Source organism: Oncorhynchus keta, chromosome 32 (genome assembly GCF_023373465.1).
Source record: "Oncorhynchus keta strain PuntledgeMale-10-30-2019 chromosome 32, Oket_V2, whole genome shotgun sequence".
Classification (NCBI taxonomy): Eukaryota; Metazoa; Chordata; class Actinopteri; order Salmoniformes; family Salmonidae; genus Oncorhynchus; species Oncorhynchus keta.
The window spans coordinates 4021483-4040605 of NC_068452.1; the positions used below are offsets into that span (position 1 = coordinate 4021483).

At 47.5% G+C, this 19123-nt stretch overlaps 1 protein-coding gene across 7 annotated transcripts in view; it reads left to right on the top strand.

The window, feature by feature from the left end:
• Positions 1-19123, top strand: part of LOC118364833 (septin-9-like) — an 86092-nt gene that overhangs the window by 36568 nt on the left and 30401 nt on the right. For 4 of the 7 annotated variants that reach the window (XM_052490384.1, XM_052490385.1, XM_052490382.1 and 1 more), the window contains exon 2: positions 2359-3012. In XM_052490384.1, coding sequence (XP_052346344.1) covers positions 2359-3012 — 654 coding nt within the window. Of the gene's footprint in view, positions 1-2358; positions 3013-11587; positions 11903-17491; positions 17638-18798; positions 18882-19123 lie in introns of those variants that run through there. The other 3 variants (XM_052490386.1, XM_052490390.1, XM_052490389.1) reach the window with 3 other exon arrangements.

Genomic DNA, 19123 nt, shown 5'->3' on the forward strand with positions numbered 1-19123 from the left:
GCCATCTTGGATGTTATGATAACACTTAAGTCCTAACTTTTTAAGCATTGAGCATTTAATCATACATTGTACCGTTTCTCCCTGATGGTAACACTTACGTCCTATCAGTGTTAGGCTTATACCAACTGTCTCTCTATGCATTGCAACTCATTCATTGCAACTCATTCAGATGGAAATGTATGTGGTAGAAAAGATAGAATAGGGAATCGTGTCAGCTCTGTTCATTCAATTTCTGTCTGCAACGTTCAGAACGTTTCCGATCACTGAATGCACTAATGGCCTCCCAGCTCACTGTTTGCTTAGCACTAAGCAGCGGACTGATTTGGCAGTCAAGTCCTAGTCCTGGACCGAGTTGAAAGTAGCCGGAACCTTGGAGTTGTTCAGCACAATCATAAAACACAATAGGGAGGAAAGGGGGGTTATGGGGGATGGAGTAGAGTGGCAAAGGGGTTTGGATATGGAAATGACTTATAACCGTCTTCTATTATTATTATTATTATCTTCTAGTATTATATATGGGATTGGGTCTCCCGTTCTAATTGAAGATATGGGAGATGGGATGTGTTTTTAGTAACAGCCATAGCAACACCCATTCTTAAAATGGAGGACTAAAACGTTTTTTTTTAATAATGCCTCGTAGACTCGTAGAATTTAACGGCAATATTCCCCAAATCACGAGAGCGTAATGGAGGAAGCATGAGAGAATAACAGTTAGTCGTTGGAAATACATGTTTAAGTTAACAACCTTTTCAGAAGGTGTTTTGGGGGGGGGGTTGTTAAGAGCATTTAACAGCTACAGTATGTACACACGAGACCCTTCAAGTGCAGTTGGGCGATTTAGCCGTTTGCTAATGCTGCTATGCTAACGTTGGTTAGCTAGCTTTTCAATGCGCAGGGAATGCAAGAACACGGAGACGTACGGTAGCCATAGTAGCCATAGCAGGAGTGCGTGTTTTAAATAGAGAGCTACAGAGGGAAGGGGTGCTAGCAACACCAATCGAACAACAGAATATAGACATCATGGACACTTATGAGGCCATAAAAAGGTTCTTGAACTGGACAATTGCCATTGGACAGTCAGAGAAGAGCAACGCTAGATTATAGTTTGGCAAGAAGAGGATTTGTCTTAGGGGGAGAAAGAGTATCGCTGTCATAAAATGAAGAGGTTTATAGCAGTAAAATTAGATTAGGCCCGTAACTGATGTTTTGAGGAAAGGCTTTGGTGTGATTGCCTCCAGCTCCCTGAGTCCCTTCACTGCTCGGACTGGGTTTACGGAGAGGGCAATGGGATAGGGGCTGAGTACCCCCTCTGTGGGTGTACATACATACGCGCGTGTAGAGACACACACACACACACACACACACACACACACACACACACACACACACACACACACACACACACACACACACACACACACACACACACACACACACACACACACACACACACACACACACACACACACACACACACACACTCTTTAGGCCATAACAGAACTGATCATTAGCTTGGAGTTGTATTGAGTGGTACAGAGAGGACATGGATGTGTGTGACTGTGATGTCATAACCAGCTCGTAACCACAGTGACTAGCTTATCATGTTCCCCATGGGATTCAAGTTGACTTCCAAGAGGCAATGCCTACAAGGCCAAACTAGCCTTATGTTTTGGTTTAAACTTATTTTGATTTTCTCACAAAGCCACCAGTAACCTGGGAGAAGCGTGGCTCCTTTTTGTTCATTTGGTATTAATGCATTTTATATAGACTATGCATCAGTTACTACCACTACTACTCCTCCGTAACTCATCCATATCTCATACAATATTAAAGAATGCATGTAGAGAATATAAGGCCATGCAAGTATAAGGCCATTTGAGGCTGTGCAAGTGGGTGTATAAATTGGATCACATTTTATAACATACAGTAAGTACCACACTGTGTCATACAACTGGCACCATATAAACGTATAGAGTGCCATATGCAGTCGTATGTAGTGACAGATTGGCACCACTGAGAAAGAGTTATTGAAATGATTTGACCTTGGCTTAATTGCTTGTTGCTGCCATTTTTCTTTTTTCTTTTCTTCTTTCCGAGATTGCTTTTCCAGCTTCTCTCTACCCACTAACCTCGAGCAGCTATGATGCCAGGGACGTCGAAACAGTTCATGTTGCTCCTCTGGAACTAGAATACACTGTTCATATATTTGCTGACGTATATGTTTGGTCCAGGACTAGCCGCAATGTTTGTTTAGGAAACCGGCCCTAAGTGCACTCTGATTATCAGCAATGTCAGAAATGGTCAAGAATGGATGACTCATTGACTGTGTGTGTCTGTCTCATCTCACCCTCCATGCAGCTCTAAAGAGGTCGTTTGAGGTGGAGGATGTGGACACCTCAGTCAACTCCTCGCCAGGCTCCCGCCGGGCGCCCAGCAACCCCAACCACCGCCCCGTCATGTCCCCCACCAGCATCTACTACCGTGAACTGGGCGCCAGCAATAACAACAACGGCTCCATCTCCAAGACCATCATGGGAGGGGGCGGCTCCAAGCCTCCTGAACCCATATCCCGGGGGCGCACGGAGCTCTCCATCGACATTTCCTCCAAGCAGGTGGATCCAACCAGCCCTGGTTCCCTCCGATTCGGCACGAAACGACCCGAGGTCCTAGGCCACTCCAAGACCCCCGAGGTGGGCCACAAACGGGAGGTGACCTTCGCTAAAACACCCCAGGATGTGGTGATTCGCGGAGGGGCCCGGACCCCCGAGCCCCCCAGCCATGCCCGGAGGTTCGAGCCCCCCAATCTGGGGGACGGCCCGGCCGCTAGGACCACACCAGGGATCAGCGTCACCAAGGCACCCGAGACAACGGGGAATGGAAAGAACAACCACGAGAACCATGGTCATCATGCACCAGTCCACCACCCGCACCACCCCAACCCCCACCACAACACCATCGTCACCACCATCCGCTGCTCCTCGCCCAACCGCACCAAGTCCCCCAACCCTGACAGTAAGTAACCTCTGACCCTAGGTTTCTTCTCCTGAACCCTCTAACTCCTTAGGTTCCTCATGTGATCCTGGATGTAGTCACTCTAACAGAGTGAGAGCCTTCAAGTAGGGGAGAACACAAACAGCCATGGAGATGCTTGGGTTTGTAGGAAGGCCCCAACTTTCCATTGTCTTTCAATTGTGTCACTGTGAAGTTGCTATGGAGATGACCAGTATATATATGTATAAACAAGGGAGAGTAAAGCAGTGTTTTGAGGCTTTGGGCCTGCTGTGTGTGCTGCTAACCACCGATCATAGGATCTGGTGTGTGTGTGTGTGTGTGTGTGTGTGTGTGTGTGTGTGTGTGTGTGTGTGTGTGTGTGTGTGTGTGTGTGTGTGTGTGTGTGTGTGTGTGTGTGTGTGTGTGTGTGTGTGTGTGTGTGTGTGTGTGTGTGTGTGTGTGTGTGTGTGTGTGTTTGATCTGGGCTAGAGTTCCCTCTGGCATTACACAGGCTGCTGATCAGAAGCTTTGGTGTGTTAAAGCAAAGAGGCCCAATGAGGCGTGGAGGCAGTAATGGGCTCACTCCACTGATCTGGGGCCTGTTTCTAGGAGTGGCCTCCAACGCTGAGGCTGAGTGCCTCCAGTCTGATACAGACAGTTTTTAAGACTATTGGCAATATGCACATACCTCCACAGTACACGGTAGTGTAGGTATCCACATTTTGGATACACTTTTCGTTTTCAAACCTCCACTGGCGGAGGTACAGTACATTTTCCACAACACATCATCCCCCTCCAGTTGCCCTCCTCTACTACCTCACAGAGGGACTGGAAGATGCAATCACACACACAGTGGAGCAAACTGGGTCCCCGGAGTGGGACTGCAAGAGGAGAGGTCGGTTTGATTAAAGCCCAGCCTGGGCCTGTCTGTCACTACGGCCTGTCTCTCCTGTCCCTCCCTCTGCTCTGTCTGGAGCCCAGCGTCTCAGTCCCCTACCAATGAATGCTCAGCTGCATTGTTCTTCAATTCCCTCTCAACTCAGTCCCCTATCGCTGACTGTACAAAAAATATTCAGCCAATTTGTTCTTCAACTCATGCACTCTTGGTAGACTGTTAGATAACAACAATATTTTGTTTTATTCTCCTACATAGGCAAAAGACGAATGTATAAATGGTTCTCTTCATCCCTGTCCTAAAGCAAACCAGCGTGTTTTAGCAGTCGACAGCATCTGACACATCGCTCTCCTTCTTTGTCTATGCCTCTTCTTTCCTCCTCTCTCTTTCTTACAACACACGCACAGACACTCCTCTTCTTTCCTCCTCTCTCTTTCTTACAACACACGCACAGACACTCCTCTTCTTTCCTCCTCTCTCTTTCTTACAACACACGCACAGACACTCCTCTTCTTTCCTCCTCTCTCTTTCTTACAACACACGCACAGACACTCCTCTTCTTTCCTCCTCTCTCTTTCTTACAACACACGCACAGACACTCCTCTTCTTTCCTCCGCTCTCTTTCTTACAACACACGCACAGACACTCCTCTTCTTTCCTCCGCTCTCTTTCTTACAACACACGCACAGACTTCTTTCCTCTTCTTTCTTCCTCAGCTCTCTTTCTTACAACACACGCACAGACACTCCTCTTCTTTCCTCCGCTCTCTTTCTTACAACACACGCACAGACACTCCTCTTCTTTCCTCCTCTCCCTTTCTTACAACACACGCACAGACACTCCCCTTCTTTCCTCCGCTCTCTTTCTTACAACACGCACAGACACTCCTCTTCTTTCCTCCTCTCTCTTTCTTACAACACACGCACAGACACTCCTCTTCTTTCCTCCTCTCCCTTTCTTACAACACACGCACAGACACTCCTCTTCTTTCCTCCGCTCTCTTTCTTACAACACACGCACAGACACTCCTCTTCTTTCCTCCGCTCTCTTTCTTACAACACACGCACAGACACTCCTCTTCTTTCCTCCGCTCTCTTTCTTACAACACACGCACAGACACTCCTCTTCTTTCCTCCTCTCCCTTTCTTACAACACACGCACAGACACTCCTCTTCTTTCCTCCGCTCTCTTTCTTACAACACACGCACAGACACTCCTCTTCTTTCCTCCGCTCTCTTTCTTACAACACACGCACAGACACTCCTCTTCTTTCCTCCGCTCTCTTTCTTACAACACACGCACAGACACTCCTCTTCTTTCCTCCTCTCTCTTTCTTACAACACACGCACAGACACTCCTCTTCTTTCCTCCTCTCCCTTTCTTACAACACACGCACAGACACTCCTCTTCTTTCCTCCTCTCTCTTTCTTACAACACACGCACAGACACTCCTCTTCTTTCCTCCTCTCTCTTTCTTACAACACACGCACAGACACTCCTCTTCTTTCCTCCTCTCTCTTTCTTACAACACACGCACAGACACTCCTCTTCTTTCCTCCTCTCCCTTTCTTACAACACACGCACAGACACTCCTCTTCTTTCCTCCTCTCTCTTTCTTACAACACACACAGACACTCCTCTTCTTTCCTCCTCTCTCTTTCAACACGCACAGACACTACTCTTCTTTCCTCCTCTCTCTTTCTTACAACACGCACAGACACTCCTCTTCTTTCCTCCTCTCCCTTTCTTACAACACACGCACAGACACTCCTCTTCTTTCCTCCTCTCTCTTTCTTACAACACACACAGACACTCCTCTTCTTTCCTCCTCTCTCTTTCAACACGCACAGACACTACTCTTCTTTCCTCCTCTCTCTTTCTTACAACACGCACAGACACTACTCTTCTTTCCTCCTCTCTCTTTCTTACAACACACGCACAGACACTCCTCTTCTTTCCTCCTCTCTCTTTCTTACAACACACGCACAGACACTCCTCTTCTTTCCTCCTCTCTCTTTCTTACAACACACGCACAGACACTCCTCTTCTTTCCTCCTCTCTCTTTCTTACAACACGCACAGACACTACTCTTCTTTCCTACTCTCTCTTTCTTACAACACACGCACAGACACTCCTCTTCTTTCCTCTTCTCTCTTTCTTACAACACGCGCACAGACACTCCTCTTCTTTCCTCCCTCTGCAGATTGAGCGTGTCTCAGGCCCCCATAGGGCGCCCGACACGAGCCAAGTTAGATTCCTGTAAACTGAGGGATAAAACCCGGAGCCAAATATGACCTAATGTGTCAGCATTTACAGTCTTTAGACAGCATTCACGCCATGTTTAGAGAGCGTTTTAGAGAATGTATAAATAACGTTTCGACAACGTTTCAGACCTGAGACTGAGGGAGCCCACAGCATGGGGCCAGCTGCAGGGAAACTGCAGCTGCTAGACGCGTTGGTTTTTGTTTATCAGGTGGACAAAGGCACACATTCTGCATCTCAGATGGTACCCTATTCCCTATATATTGGAACTATGGCTCTAGTCAAAGCTAGTGCCATAGGGAATAGGGTAATTCCCATTTTGGACACAGCCACATGCAGAAAAGCATTCCACTTTTTGCTTGTTTCGCTTCCTCAAAACTCCAACTCCGCAGTTATCAACTGACTCACGGCTTTCAGTATTTAATAAGCCAGAATGTTCCAGTGACGCTATTAGTGACATTGCCAAGTATTTCATGGCTTACTTGGCCTTTAATTAGCTATAATTCTGTAGGCTTTTCCCCCTGTGGACACAGACCATTTTAGCATTAGGTGTTCATGGATTGGAACCGTATTGGTATAAATGAACATACTTTATCATTCGGTACGAGTTTGTCGGCTATATTCCAATATTAAGAGCTCAGATTTGATGGGACGGTATAGAGAGCGAGTGAGTGTTTTCTTTCCTGCTCTGGAGCTGGGAGTCTTGTAGTCTGGTTCCTACTCAGGCCACGGAGGTCTGGGCTCGTTATTTGCCCAGAGGGAGAGGGCCTTATTAGGGCTCTCAATGAAGGGTGACCTGTCTGGAGGGCCTGAGGCCGGGGCCCACCCTGACTGACTGAGTGACTCTGACCCCTGCTCCGTCTGTCAATGTGGGGAGATGGCGTCAGTGGAGCAGAAACGTGAACACAGCACTGTAGTGGACTGCTAGTGGGTTGTTTCCATCAGATTTTGTGTCAAGTAGGAGAAATTGGCTCCAACATAACACACAAGTAGGCCCTAATTCATTTCAATAGGTGACTATGAGTGATAGATGTGATGGTTTCACAAGTGACTTAAAAGTGATATTGATTCTCTTTCATGACAAGATATTACCTAGATACTGGTGGATGTGAAACTCTTTACATTGGCGTACAGATTGTTGACTCCGTGCCTCGTGTGAAGTTTTCCAAGTTACTCTCAGCTGTGTTTTTTGTGAGTGATAAGCCGTTTTCCTGTCCATTCAGTTTTTCAAACAGGTAATGACATCAGAGACACACACTCTGGTTTCCCGGGCTTCCTTCCTTCCGTGTGCTGTCCGTCAGGGCGATTGTTTCCCCTCGTCCTGACCTCGCCTCTCTTCCTCTCTCAGCCTGGGTCATGGGATAAGAGTCAGTGGCCCTTCCAGACAGTTGTACTCTATTGTGGTGAGATCACACACAGTGTCGCTATTAGTGACATTGCCAAGTATTTTAGTTCATTTCTGGGATCAAAATGTCAGTCTCTGCCTCTCGGGTGGCGCAGTGGTTAAGGGCGCAGCGCCCGGCCCGCCACAGCGCCCGGCCCGCAGCACCCGGCCCGCCACAGGAGTCGCTGGTGCGCGATGAGACAAGGAAATCCCTACCAGCCAACCCTTCCCTAACGACGCTAGGCCAATTGTGCGCCGCCCCACGGACCTCCCGGTCGCGACAGAGCCTGGGCACGAACCCAGAGTCTCTGGTGGCACAGCTTAACCACTGCGCCACCCGGAGGCAGAATCAGTGTTGCTCCCATTCAGATTGACATGTTTATGATTTGCCTCGGTTGACTGCCCTTGTAATTTTTTCCCTATAACATTTATTTAACTAGGCAAGTCAGTTAAGAACAAATTATTGTTTACAATGACAACCTAGGAACAGTGCCCCTGAACACTGTCTTGTTCAGGGGCAGAACGACAGATTTTTTAAAACCTTTTGTCGGCTCGGGGATTCGATCTAGCAACCTTAGAGCAACCAAGCGCTCTAACCACTAGGCTACCTGCCGCCCTTTGACCTCACTACAACCAGAGGTCCATTATACTGTAAATGACTGTTATATTATACTGTCACAATACAGACAGGAATTCCCATTGAGATTCAAATCGACCACTCTGTCCTGGGGGGTGGTTGGTTATGCCATCAGTTCTGACACTTCAAGCCACATTTGTTTTCAGTTTGTGGACAGGACTAGGAATGGGGCAACACCTTAGGGGAGAAGGGAGCGCTGCAGGGTTTGGGCTGGTGTACATTTAGCTTTTACACAGCCAGCAAGCAGGGACTTGATGGCAAGGGAGGACTATGACACACTCATGCATGTACGCACACACACACACACCACCTCAGACAGTGGTCAGGCGTCTCCCAGTTTAATTGCACTCGGCGTGACCTGCTGTGTCATTATGAGAGCGAGTAGAAAGAGAGAGTAGAAATGTCTTTATTCTTTTGGAACTTTTGTGAGTGCAATGTTTACTGTTCATTTTTTGTTTATTTCACTTTTGTTTATTATCTACTTCACTTGCTTTGGCAACAACAACATGCGTTTCCTATGCCAATGAAGCCCTTGAATTGAGTAGAGGAGGCCGTCTGCTGGAGCATATCATCGTGGCTCATCTTAAACTGTTGACAGGTTCCAAACCTCTCAGGGTTAGCGTTAGCGGGCTAGGAAGACTACAGAGTGAGGTCATTCGACTGCAGTGTCGGCCACTCGCTTTCAGCTCCCCTGAGGGCAAGCGGTGTTAGCTCATCATCATGTCTGTGGGTGCAGAGCTCAGAGAGGCCAGCAGGAGGTGCAGTATCACATGTGGAGGGTTTGGCTTAGGGGAGATGGCTGTGGGACCTGGCTTGCAGGTACTGATTGCATCTTATACAGGACGTTGCTGAGGGCATATAGACAGTAAAGGTGCATCTCGAAGTACATCTCTTGTTCTCTTATCCACTCGGTGTTTCTTTCATTTCTCTCACCCCTTTCTCTTCTCTCACTCACACATTGTTCTGTATCTCACTCAAACTGAATAAATGTGTCTGGTTGTGTTATGTGGGATTTATCCCTGATGTGATTTAAAGTGTTTTTGGAGGCTGTGGACTCTGACTGGGTCAGTGGAAAGCCTGTGTCTGTCTGTGTGTATTGAGCGCTTCCACTGAGGGAGAGCTGAGCTGAGTGAAGTGGAAACCGGACAGGGTCCCCCAGATAAGGTTTCCGGAAGCTTCTGTTTACTCTGCTCCGCCTGGTGGAAGTCAGGGGTTAAACAAGGTTCCCATGCAGCACACACACACACGCACACACTACACTAAAGCAACTCCAGTTCCCCCTTCCTCCTATTTCCAGTCTCCCCGAGCTGCTATCTCCCAGTCCCCACCCTTTTCTTCCTTAGTGAGTTCTCTGAATGCTGGTCAAGCTGGCCTGACACTAGTCACAACCGTACAAAATAGGTAGGGCCAGGACCTTTTCCTGACCACCAGCCAACGACTATCATCACTACCAGTGTCTGGACCCTCCCCTGACTCTACCACAGTCTTTTATCTGGTTTATTGTGGTTTATCTTGAAGAGGTGTCTGTCTGGTCCTGTCTGGTCCTGTCTGATCCTGCTTATAGACTGCACCCAGCTGCTACGGGCTGACCAGGATGAGCTCACTATTTCTTAGTTTTGCCAACTGTACAGCTGGTTAACAAAGAGAAGGTCCACTTTGTCAGTGCCTCAGCTCTCAACACCCTCTGCTAATGAGGTTTTCCTCATCCCTGGCTGATAAGGGCCATGTTTGGAATGATAATGGTGTTTTGCTGTAATTAAACTCTCTCTTTCACCATAACAATACGAGGTTCCCAGATATTGACGTCATGTACAGGTCTTTGTCGAGTGCAGTGCCTCGCAACCAACAGTTGTTGCTGTGTGGCCAAAGATTCAGTGAGTGCACACGAATTGTGAGGGGGCACTGGACAGATGGCCATACGTACCACTGTTGTGCCATCTGCTAGGCCGGGCAGTGGGCAGATGGGAGGCAGGGCAGGGTATGTGTGGGGTCAGTACACACCCTCTCCCTGCTGGACCTCTCCTAAGGAGGTACCTAAATAATAGTAATCAGTCACCATAGAAATAGAATTACTAGAACGGCGTCAATGTTCTGTGATTCTATTTCTATCAGCCACCAGTCAATTGGGGGGGTGTTAGAGGCACAGTACTGCAGGGAGTTATTGACCCTTAGATGTTCAATAGAAGAGGAAGATGGTTACTTTTTATGATCAATTGTTAATTCATCTTCAATCATATATTTTTTGTAAAGACATGATTCCATGTTAATTAAATGTCTCACTGGCAGACCTCATCGATTTGGTCGTATAGGCCCCTCCCAGGTTTACGTGATTTTGACCTGTCATTCAATACATTTCCTCAGGACAAAATGCAAGTACTGTAGGGCTTTTGACACAAAATGGTGTCCAGTTGCACAGGCTGGGGCCCCATGCTGATTATAGCTGCGGCAACTGCTTCCGAGCTGATGCTCACTTTACATTGAGGTGAATGAGACCACTCTTCGTAATGGAGTCATCATCGCACCCATTGACGCACGGCACAGTGCCTGGAGGTGTGTTTGACAGGGGTAATATGACTAGACTTAAACCCTAATCCCCTCTGAACAGCCTTAGATCAAACAACACTGGTTAGCACTGCTTTCTTGCCCGACTGGCTTCTCACCTCCACGGAGTCCTCTATTGCCTAAACACAGCTAACACCGCTACATTGGGAGTCATTATCCGGTGGAAGTAGCTAGCTTTGTCAATTTAGCTAAAGTAGCTCGGCTCCGGGGAACTCTGCGTGAACTTTCACCTTCACGATGTGCGAAGCGTTGGAGCTTTGTGCTCAGTGATGAGACATGAATCAATAAAAAGGTTTGTTAATATAAAATACAAAATATTTGTATATTGCTATTCAAATATCATGAGAAAATACATCATTATGAATGAAATATATTTTTGATTATTCATTATTCAGAAGACGGAACAAGCAAGAGTAGCTGAAGATGTAGGGGAAAGGGCAACGGTACTGTCTCTGACAGTATGTGGTGTTGTACAGTAGTACACACGTCTACGGTTAGTCCTATTCTCCCTTTCTGGACTGTACTGACATATCTTTTAGGAACAGGATACACCATTTAAATCATCCAACTTACAGTAAAGCTATAATTGGGGAAAAACCGTTGACTACTTACGTTACGACTAGATCTTTTGGTGTTCATTTACTGTAACACTGATAAGCACTCTGTCTCTCCCAGTTCAGCACACGGCAAAGTTTCTATTAAGGATAATTATCATCATAACTCTGGGAAGTTTTCTGGAACGACCGCACTGGGAGAAAGTATGTAATCAGGGTCCCGTCTTCCTCTCTTTCTTCTCCTCCATTCCAAGCTGAGTCATCCGGCTCCCCCCTAGAATTCCAGCTGGAATTAGGGGCAGGGATTCCCCCGGAAGCGCAATCCGATCGGTGGAGCTCTGTTTATTGTTCAGTCTTGAGGCTCCGGGTAAGGAACGCCGAGTTGGGAACATCGGGAAGAGGGAGCGTTACAGAAACTGTACGTTAGATCCCAGTCGCTCCCAGCTGTCACTGTGAAGAGTTTAGGTTTGGGAAGCAGTTGGGAATTTTATTTGGGATTTATTTTTACTTCCACGTCGGAATAGTTTGTCCTGTGGTGCTTCGACTGGGACTTTGATTGGAAGACATGGCTGCATGTGGTGCAGAGATGCACATTAACCCTGAGATGGAGGTCTTCTGTGAGTATGGCTGATGGGCTATGTCACAAATGGCACCATATTCCCTTTATAGTGCACTACTTTTGACCAGGGTCCATAGGGTTCTGGTCAAAAGTAGTGCACTATGTCGGGAATAGGGTGTCATTTGAGATGCAAACTTGAAGGAAGGGGGAGGGCTGTTGAGACAACTGGTGTGACTGAGACAACTGGTTTCTATTAAGGCCAATCAGGGGGCTACATGATGTTTAACTCTACTTTAGACGCTGAGGAAATGGAAAGGCAATCAGGGACATCCCAAGATGCTTTTTAATAAGTTCCTCTTCTCCCCCTAAAACCTCAGTTTAGATGAGGTAAGGCCGCATAGGGTCTACATTGACTTCTCTCTCCCTGAAGTTTTGTTTTATCATCTGTGCTGTTTCGTGCTACTCTTGTATGTTGCATTAAGGCTCCATGTCCACAGTTGAGTTATGTATCACTAAGAATTTCCTTGATTCGAAAGTGGACTTGAATAGTTTGCATATACACAGTATGTGTTATGTCTGAGTCTGCATGCTTCTAATGTGGGTTTGATGGAATCCTTGTGCATGCTAGGCTCTCTCGCTCTAGCTCCCTCTTTTTCTAGCTCTCGCTCTAACTCTCTCTCTAGCGCTCTCTCTATCTCTCTCTAGCGCTCTCTCTATCTCTCTCTAGCGCTCTCTCTATCTCTCTCTCTCGCTCTAGCTCTCTCTGACTCTAGCTCTCTCTCTGGCTCTCTCTCTAGCTCTAGCTCTCTCTCTAGCTCTCTCTCTTGCTCTCTCTCTAGCTCTCTCTAGTTCTAGCTCTCTCTCTAACTCTCTCTAGTTCTAGCTCTCTCTAGCTCTAGCTCTCTCTCTAGCTCTAGCTCTCTCTAGCGCTCTAGCTCTCGCTCTAGCTCTCGCTCTCGCTCTCGCTCTCGCTCTCGCTCTCTCTCTCTAGCTCTCGCTCTCGAACTCTCTCTAGCTCTCGCTCTCGCTCTAGCTCTAGCTCTAGCTCTCTCAAGCTCTCTCTAGCTCTCGCTCTAGCTCTAGCTCTCGCTCTAGCTCTCTCTCTAGCTCTGGCTCCCTCTAGTTCTAGCTCTCGCTCTCTCTAGCTCTCTCTAGCTCTCTCAAGCTCTCTCTCAAGCTCTCTCTAGCTCTCGCTCTAGCTCTCTCTCTCTCTTGAGCTCTCTCTAGCTCTATCTCTCTCTTGAGCTCTCTCTAGCTCTCTCTCTCTCTCTCTCTCTAGCTCTCGCTCTCGAGCTCTCTCTAGCTCTCTCTCTCAAGCTCTCTCTCGCTCTAGCTCTCGCTCTAGCTCTCGCTCTAGCTCTCTAGCTCTCGCTCTCTCTAGCTCTCTAGCTCTCGCTCTAGCTCTCTCTCTAGCTCTCTCTCTAGCTCTGGCTCCCTCTAGTTCTAGCTCTCGCTCTCTCTAGCTCTCTCTAGCTCTCTCGTTCTCTCTCCTTATCTCGCTCTCTCACTCTAGCGCACGTGCTCTCTCGCTCTAGCGTGCTCTCGCACCCTAGCTCTCTCTCTCGCTCTTGCGCTCTCTCTCACTCTAGCTCGCTCTCTCACGCTCTAGCTCGCTCTTGCACTCTCTCTCGCTCTTGCTCGCTCTCGCTCTTGCGCTCTCTCTCACTCTAGCTCTCTCTCCCCTCTAGCTCTCTCTCCCCTCTCTAGTGCTCTCTAGCACGCTCTCTCTATCTACTGTATGGACAGTTGAAGTCGGAAGTTTACATACACTTATGTTGGAGTCATTAAAACTCATTTTTCAATGAGCTCTCTCTCTAGCTCTCACTCTAGCTCTCTCTCTAGCTCTCTCTCTAGCTCTCTCTCTCTCTTGAGCTCTCTCTAGCTCTCTCTCGCTCTCGAACTCTCTCTAGCTCTGTCTCTCAAGCTCTCTCTAGCTCTCTCTAGCTCTAGCTCTCTAGCTCTCGCTCTAGCTCTCTAGCTCTCGCTCTAGCTCTCGCTCTAGCTCTGGCTCCCTCTAGTTCTAGCTCTCGCTCTCTCTAGCTCTCTCTAGCTCTCTCTAGCTCTCTCAAGCTCTCTCTCAAGCTCTCTCTCAAGCTCTCTCTCAAGCTCTCTCTCTAGCTCTCGCTCTAGCTCTCTCTCTAGCTCTCTCTCTCTCTTGAGCTCTCTCTAGCTCTCTCGAGCTCTCTCGAGCTCTCTAGCTCTCTCTCAAGCTCTCTCTAGCTCTAGCTCTCTCTCTAGATCTCTCTCTAGCTCTCTAGCTCTCGCTCTCTAGCTCTCGCTCTAGCTCTCGCTATAGCTCTCTCTCTAGCTCTCTCTCTAGCTCTGGCTCCCTCTAGTTCTAGCTCTCGCTCTCTCTAGCTCTCTCCTTCTCTCGCTCTCTCGCTCTAGCGCGCGTGCTCTCTCGCTCTAGTGTGCTCTCGCACCCTAGCTCGCTCTCGCGCTCTCTCTCGCTCTTGCGCTCTCTCTCACTCTAGCTCGCTCTCTCACGCTCTAGCTCGCTTTTGCGCTCTCTCTCGCTCGCTCTTGCGCTCTCTCTCGCTCGCTCTTGCGCTCTCTCTCGCTCTCGCTCGCTCTTGCGCTCTCTCTCACTCTAGCTCTCTCTCCCCTCTAGCTCTCTCTCCCTCTCTCTAGTGCTCTCTAGCACGCTCTCTCTATCTACTGTATGGACAGTTGAAGTCGGAAGTTTACATACACTTATGTTGGAGTCATTAAAACTCATTTTTCAACCACATCATTTGAGTCAATTGGAGTTTTACCTGTGGATGTATTTCAAGGCCTACCTTCAAACTCAGTGCCTCTTGACATCATGGAAAAATCAAAAGAAATCAGCCAAGACCTCCACAATTATGGTTCATCCTTGGGAGCAATTTCCAAATGCCTGAAGGTACCACATTCATCTGTACAAACAATAGTACGCAAGTATAAACACCATGGGACCACACAGCCGTCATACCAGCCATCAGGTACAACAGTTTTTATATCCACAGTAAAATGAGTCCTATATCAACATAACCTGAAAGGCCGCTCAAAATTATGTGGATATATTGAAGAAACATCTCAAGACTTCAGTCAGGAAATTAAAGCTTGGTCACAAACGGGTCTTCCAAATGGACAATGACCCCAAGCATATTTTCAAAGTTGTTGCAAAATGTCTTAAGGACAACAAAGTCAAGGTATTGGAGTGGCCATCACAAAGCCCTGACCTCAATCCTATAGACAATTTGTGGGCAGAACTGAAAAAGCATGTGTGAGCAAGGAGGCCTACAAAACTGACTCCGTTACACCAGCTCTGTCAGGAGGAATGGGCCAAAATTCACCCAACTTATTGTGGGAAGCTTGTGGAAGGCTACCCAAAACGTTTGACCCATGTCAAACCATTTAAAGGCAATGCTACCAAATACTAAATGAGTGTATGTAAACTTCTGACCTACTTGGAATGTGATGAAAGAAATAAAATCTGAAATAAATCATTCTCTCTACTGTTATTCTGACATTTCACCTTCTTAAAATAAAGTGGTGATCCTAACTGACCTAAGACATGGAATATTTACTAGGATTAAATGTCAGGAATTGTGGAAAAACTGAGTTTAAATGTATTTGGCTCAGGTGTATGTAATCTTGAACTGTATGTATGTATATATCTGGGAGTTATTTGGCTCTGTTATGTAACGCAGTTGGGAAGTGTCACTGTAAAACTGAGAGGAAACAATCCATTAGATAAACACCGTGGCTAAAACAAACCTCTGAATACAAATTCCGACAGTTAATCTACTTTGCGGCCGCTGTTCAAACAACAGGCGCATGGGTCTTTCAAAAGAGAGAGAGAGCGCGTGTGTGTGCCTCGAGTGCAGAAAAGTGCAGATGAAAGCAAACTAGGCCAGGTTTACTGTAACCTTGAAGAGCAACATACAAGCGGAGGTCTGCGATGAGTCAGCAGCAGAGTTGGAGGGATCGTGTAGCGTTGCTGGAGTGCAGCACAGTCCCCGAGGGAGTAGTACAGTGTGTGTATATGGAGGAGGATTAGAAATGGACTGCACAAACATCATGTCTTCAGGGTGGAGAGAGAAGAGCAAGTAGGGCTAGGGGGTTTTCCTGACCATGTGACTAAGGTCAGAGTTTATCCTGGTCTGGTCACACAGTCAGAAGTCGGTCCCTAACTCTAAAACGGGCCTTTTTCTGTCTATACCATGTCTCCCATGTGGTGCCATGAGATTATGGGTTCATCTCAATAGTGTAAAGGGGCTACCTCTCTCCGTCTGCTTTCCTTCACCTGCACTGATCTAATCCTGGTGGGAATTTGCTATCGGATGAGTGTGGACGACGAGAAGGAGACGAGGAGAGGAAGCCCCTTTGGACTAGAGAGATGCACCCAGGCCTCAGCTGTTTTCATCTGGTTGCATGCATCCTCACATGCTGTCTCCATCTGCACCACAGGGGAGCAGAGCAGCCTCGGCTACAGCTCAACAGGAAGTCGCTTGTTTCTCTCCTTCCCAGATAAGCTCGGCCAGATGTTCTCTCCCTCCTCCTCCGCTGTCCTTCTTCATCCCTTCTTTATCCCTTCTTCCATCTCTCTGGGTGGGAGGCTGAATGTCTGTGTGAGTCACTCTCTCTGCTGAGTCATTGAGGTGACTTGGTTAATCAGCTCCATGTGTTCTAATCACTGTGTGGGCCTCCTCCAATCAGATCTGACCTCTAGTCCAATCAGAGAGCTCCCCTCTGGGGTTGTGCCTGCATGGGTCTCCAGTTGCCTGTTCGGCCCACACAGTTTGATGTGATTATACGAAGCTGGCCTCAAAATGGCCTCCAGAAGTGGGGTAAATGACAAAACAAACAGAATGACAAACAAAGCTCTGGCGAGACGTTCAGCCAACAGAGCAACAGCCGCCTAACAACTGGGTCATTTAATAAGGTTCTGGCACAATAATTCAAATGTTTGTTTGCAACTGCAAAACAACGACGTGGCTCCAGGGTCCCATCTCGTTATCGTGGCATGCAATCAAGATAAGGAAGGAAGTCTGAATGTGATCTCTCACCCACAGACTTCTCTTTGCCAAAAAAGTCTTCTGAGGTCTATTAGCTAAAGGGCTGAAGGGCTGGACTCAGATCAGTTGCTATGGTCATGAGCGTACAGTAGTAATCGGAGGATGCCTGTTCTAGGACTTCTATTTCTATGGGCCGGCGACTTAGTCATTTTGCGACCATTTGGAGCACTGAAATAGACTCAGTCAATGAGCAAAGCTTGAGTTTCAATTTAGAATTCGCTCATCGTGACAAGGATGATCCTTCCGAACTAGCTGCTATTCCACAGGACCAGCTAAATGTATGGCGGTCATTGATTCAGTCCCAGTTGATCTCTGGGTTCTCACAAGACGAGGGAGATCAACAAACAAACAAACGTTTGTTCTGCAGTGTTTTTATGCTGCAGATGAACAAATCATTGACAATGCAGGGAATACTGCATAACCTGCCCTACATTGAATCAGAAACCACATGCAGCTTGTCTGGCTTCAATATTACTTTTTTTTTGGTGGGGGGGTGGGAATAAACAGACATGCTACCAATGTATTCCAAATACAGCCTCAACCCGACGAGCCTGCGGGTGACGATCTGTATTAGTTCAGGAGAAGACGACCTGCTCGCTCATATCTATCTCTCACTGAGACCGGATGCCTATAGGACCAGGTGCACAAACCACCAACACCATGACAGGAAGGAAGCGTTTGTGCTGAATATGAGAAAACGTCTCTTGGGCCTCGCATCAGCTTGCAAATGTGGTGGGAAAAGCTTGATTAGGTAAGTGCAGTACTGAGATGTTTCTCTTTCCAACTTTCCACCCGCTTGTGATAAAAACACACTTCTCTCTTAATTCCAGTAATCGGATAAGAAGGAAGAGTGTTTTCGGCATTGAAAGGATTGTGATTTTCAGACGTATGAATACAGATTTATGATAGACACAGTTCCACAGACGTTGCATGGAGACGCCCACGTAGCAGGTGACTGCAGTTAGGAAACCCAAGGAAAAGACCACGCTGACTTATTTCACTGTATGTAGACATGACCGAGCTCCGCAGTTATTGCAGGCAACAAGGGAACGTATGAGACCAAAAGGAAGTCACACATTGTACTCTTATACCGTTCAGAGTGTTTTGAAGTAGAGTCGACAGAGCTGTTTCCCATAGAATGTTTCATGCGGAGTCTGATGACTGTGGGATGGTATTCATTTGTTATCTGGGACATATTCCTTTAGTCATGGGGCTGTATGAGGCATTAATGTGATGGATGGAGACTCATTGTAGCCCAGGAGGAAAAGAGCCAGTGGCCTCCTCACTGTACACACACAGTGTGCACACACACACACACACACACACACACACACACACACACACACACACACACACACACACACACACACACACACACACAAACAAACATACAGGGAGAGACGCTGAGCATTGGGAGGGAAGGGACAGATGGACATCAACACACACACACACACACACACATACAGGGAGAGACGCTGAGCATTGGGAGGGAAGGGGCAGATGGACATCAACACACACACACTCTCTTTCACTGAATACACATTTGTTACACATATTTTTTCTCCTTTTTAAGCTCGTACAAACTGTCACATGTTCTTTAATCTTTCCGTTTCCACCTCTTACACACACTCACTTTTCCTTTTCCTGTCAAACACATACACCCTTTTCTCTCCATTCCTTAAACATATGTACTCTTATAACACACTCCTTTCCTCCCATTTCCAACTGCCCCCCTCCCCTGCACACACACACACACACACACACACACACACACACACACACAATGTGTCCAGCACATTCACAATGCTCCCCATTCAACTCTCCCTGAATGAGGGGTGTGGCATGCCTGCTGCTGGCCCGCCTGGCTGGCCTGCTTGGGTGTAGAGTGGTGGGTCATGTGTCCAGGCTGTGGGGGCGGGGCCTGGGAGCAGCAGCAGAGCCTGCCCAGCTGGAGCAGAGATCAGGGTGGCTGAGAGGGACGAGAGAGAGGCTAGGGTGAGTGTCTCTGGTTTTCTGTTCATTCATAACATGCTACGGCTTCTTGTTTCTCTGATTTGTGTGTGTGATTTCCTATTGTAGAAAGGCTGGAGGAGTGATAGAAAGGAAAGAGAGGGCTGGTGGGGTTGTTCAGTGTGTGTGTGTGTGTGTGTGTGTGTGTGTGTGTGTGTGTGTGTGTGTGTGTGTGTGTGTGTGTGTGTGTGTGTGTGTGTGTGTGTGTGTGTGTGTGTCCTGTCTGG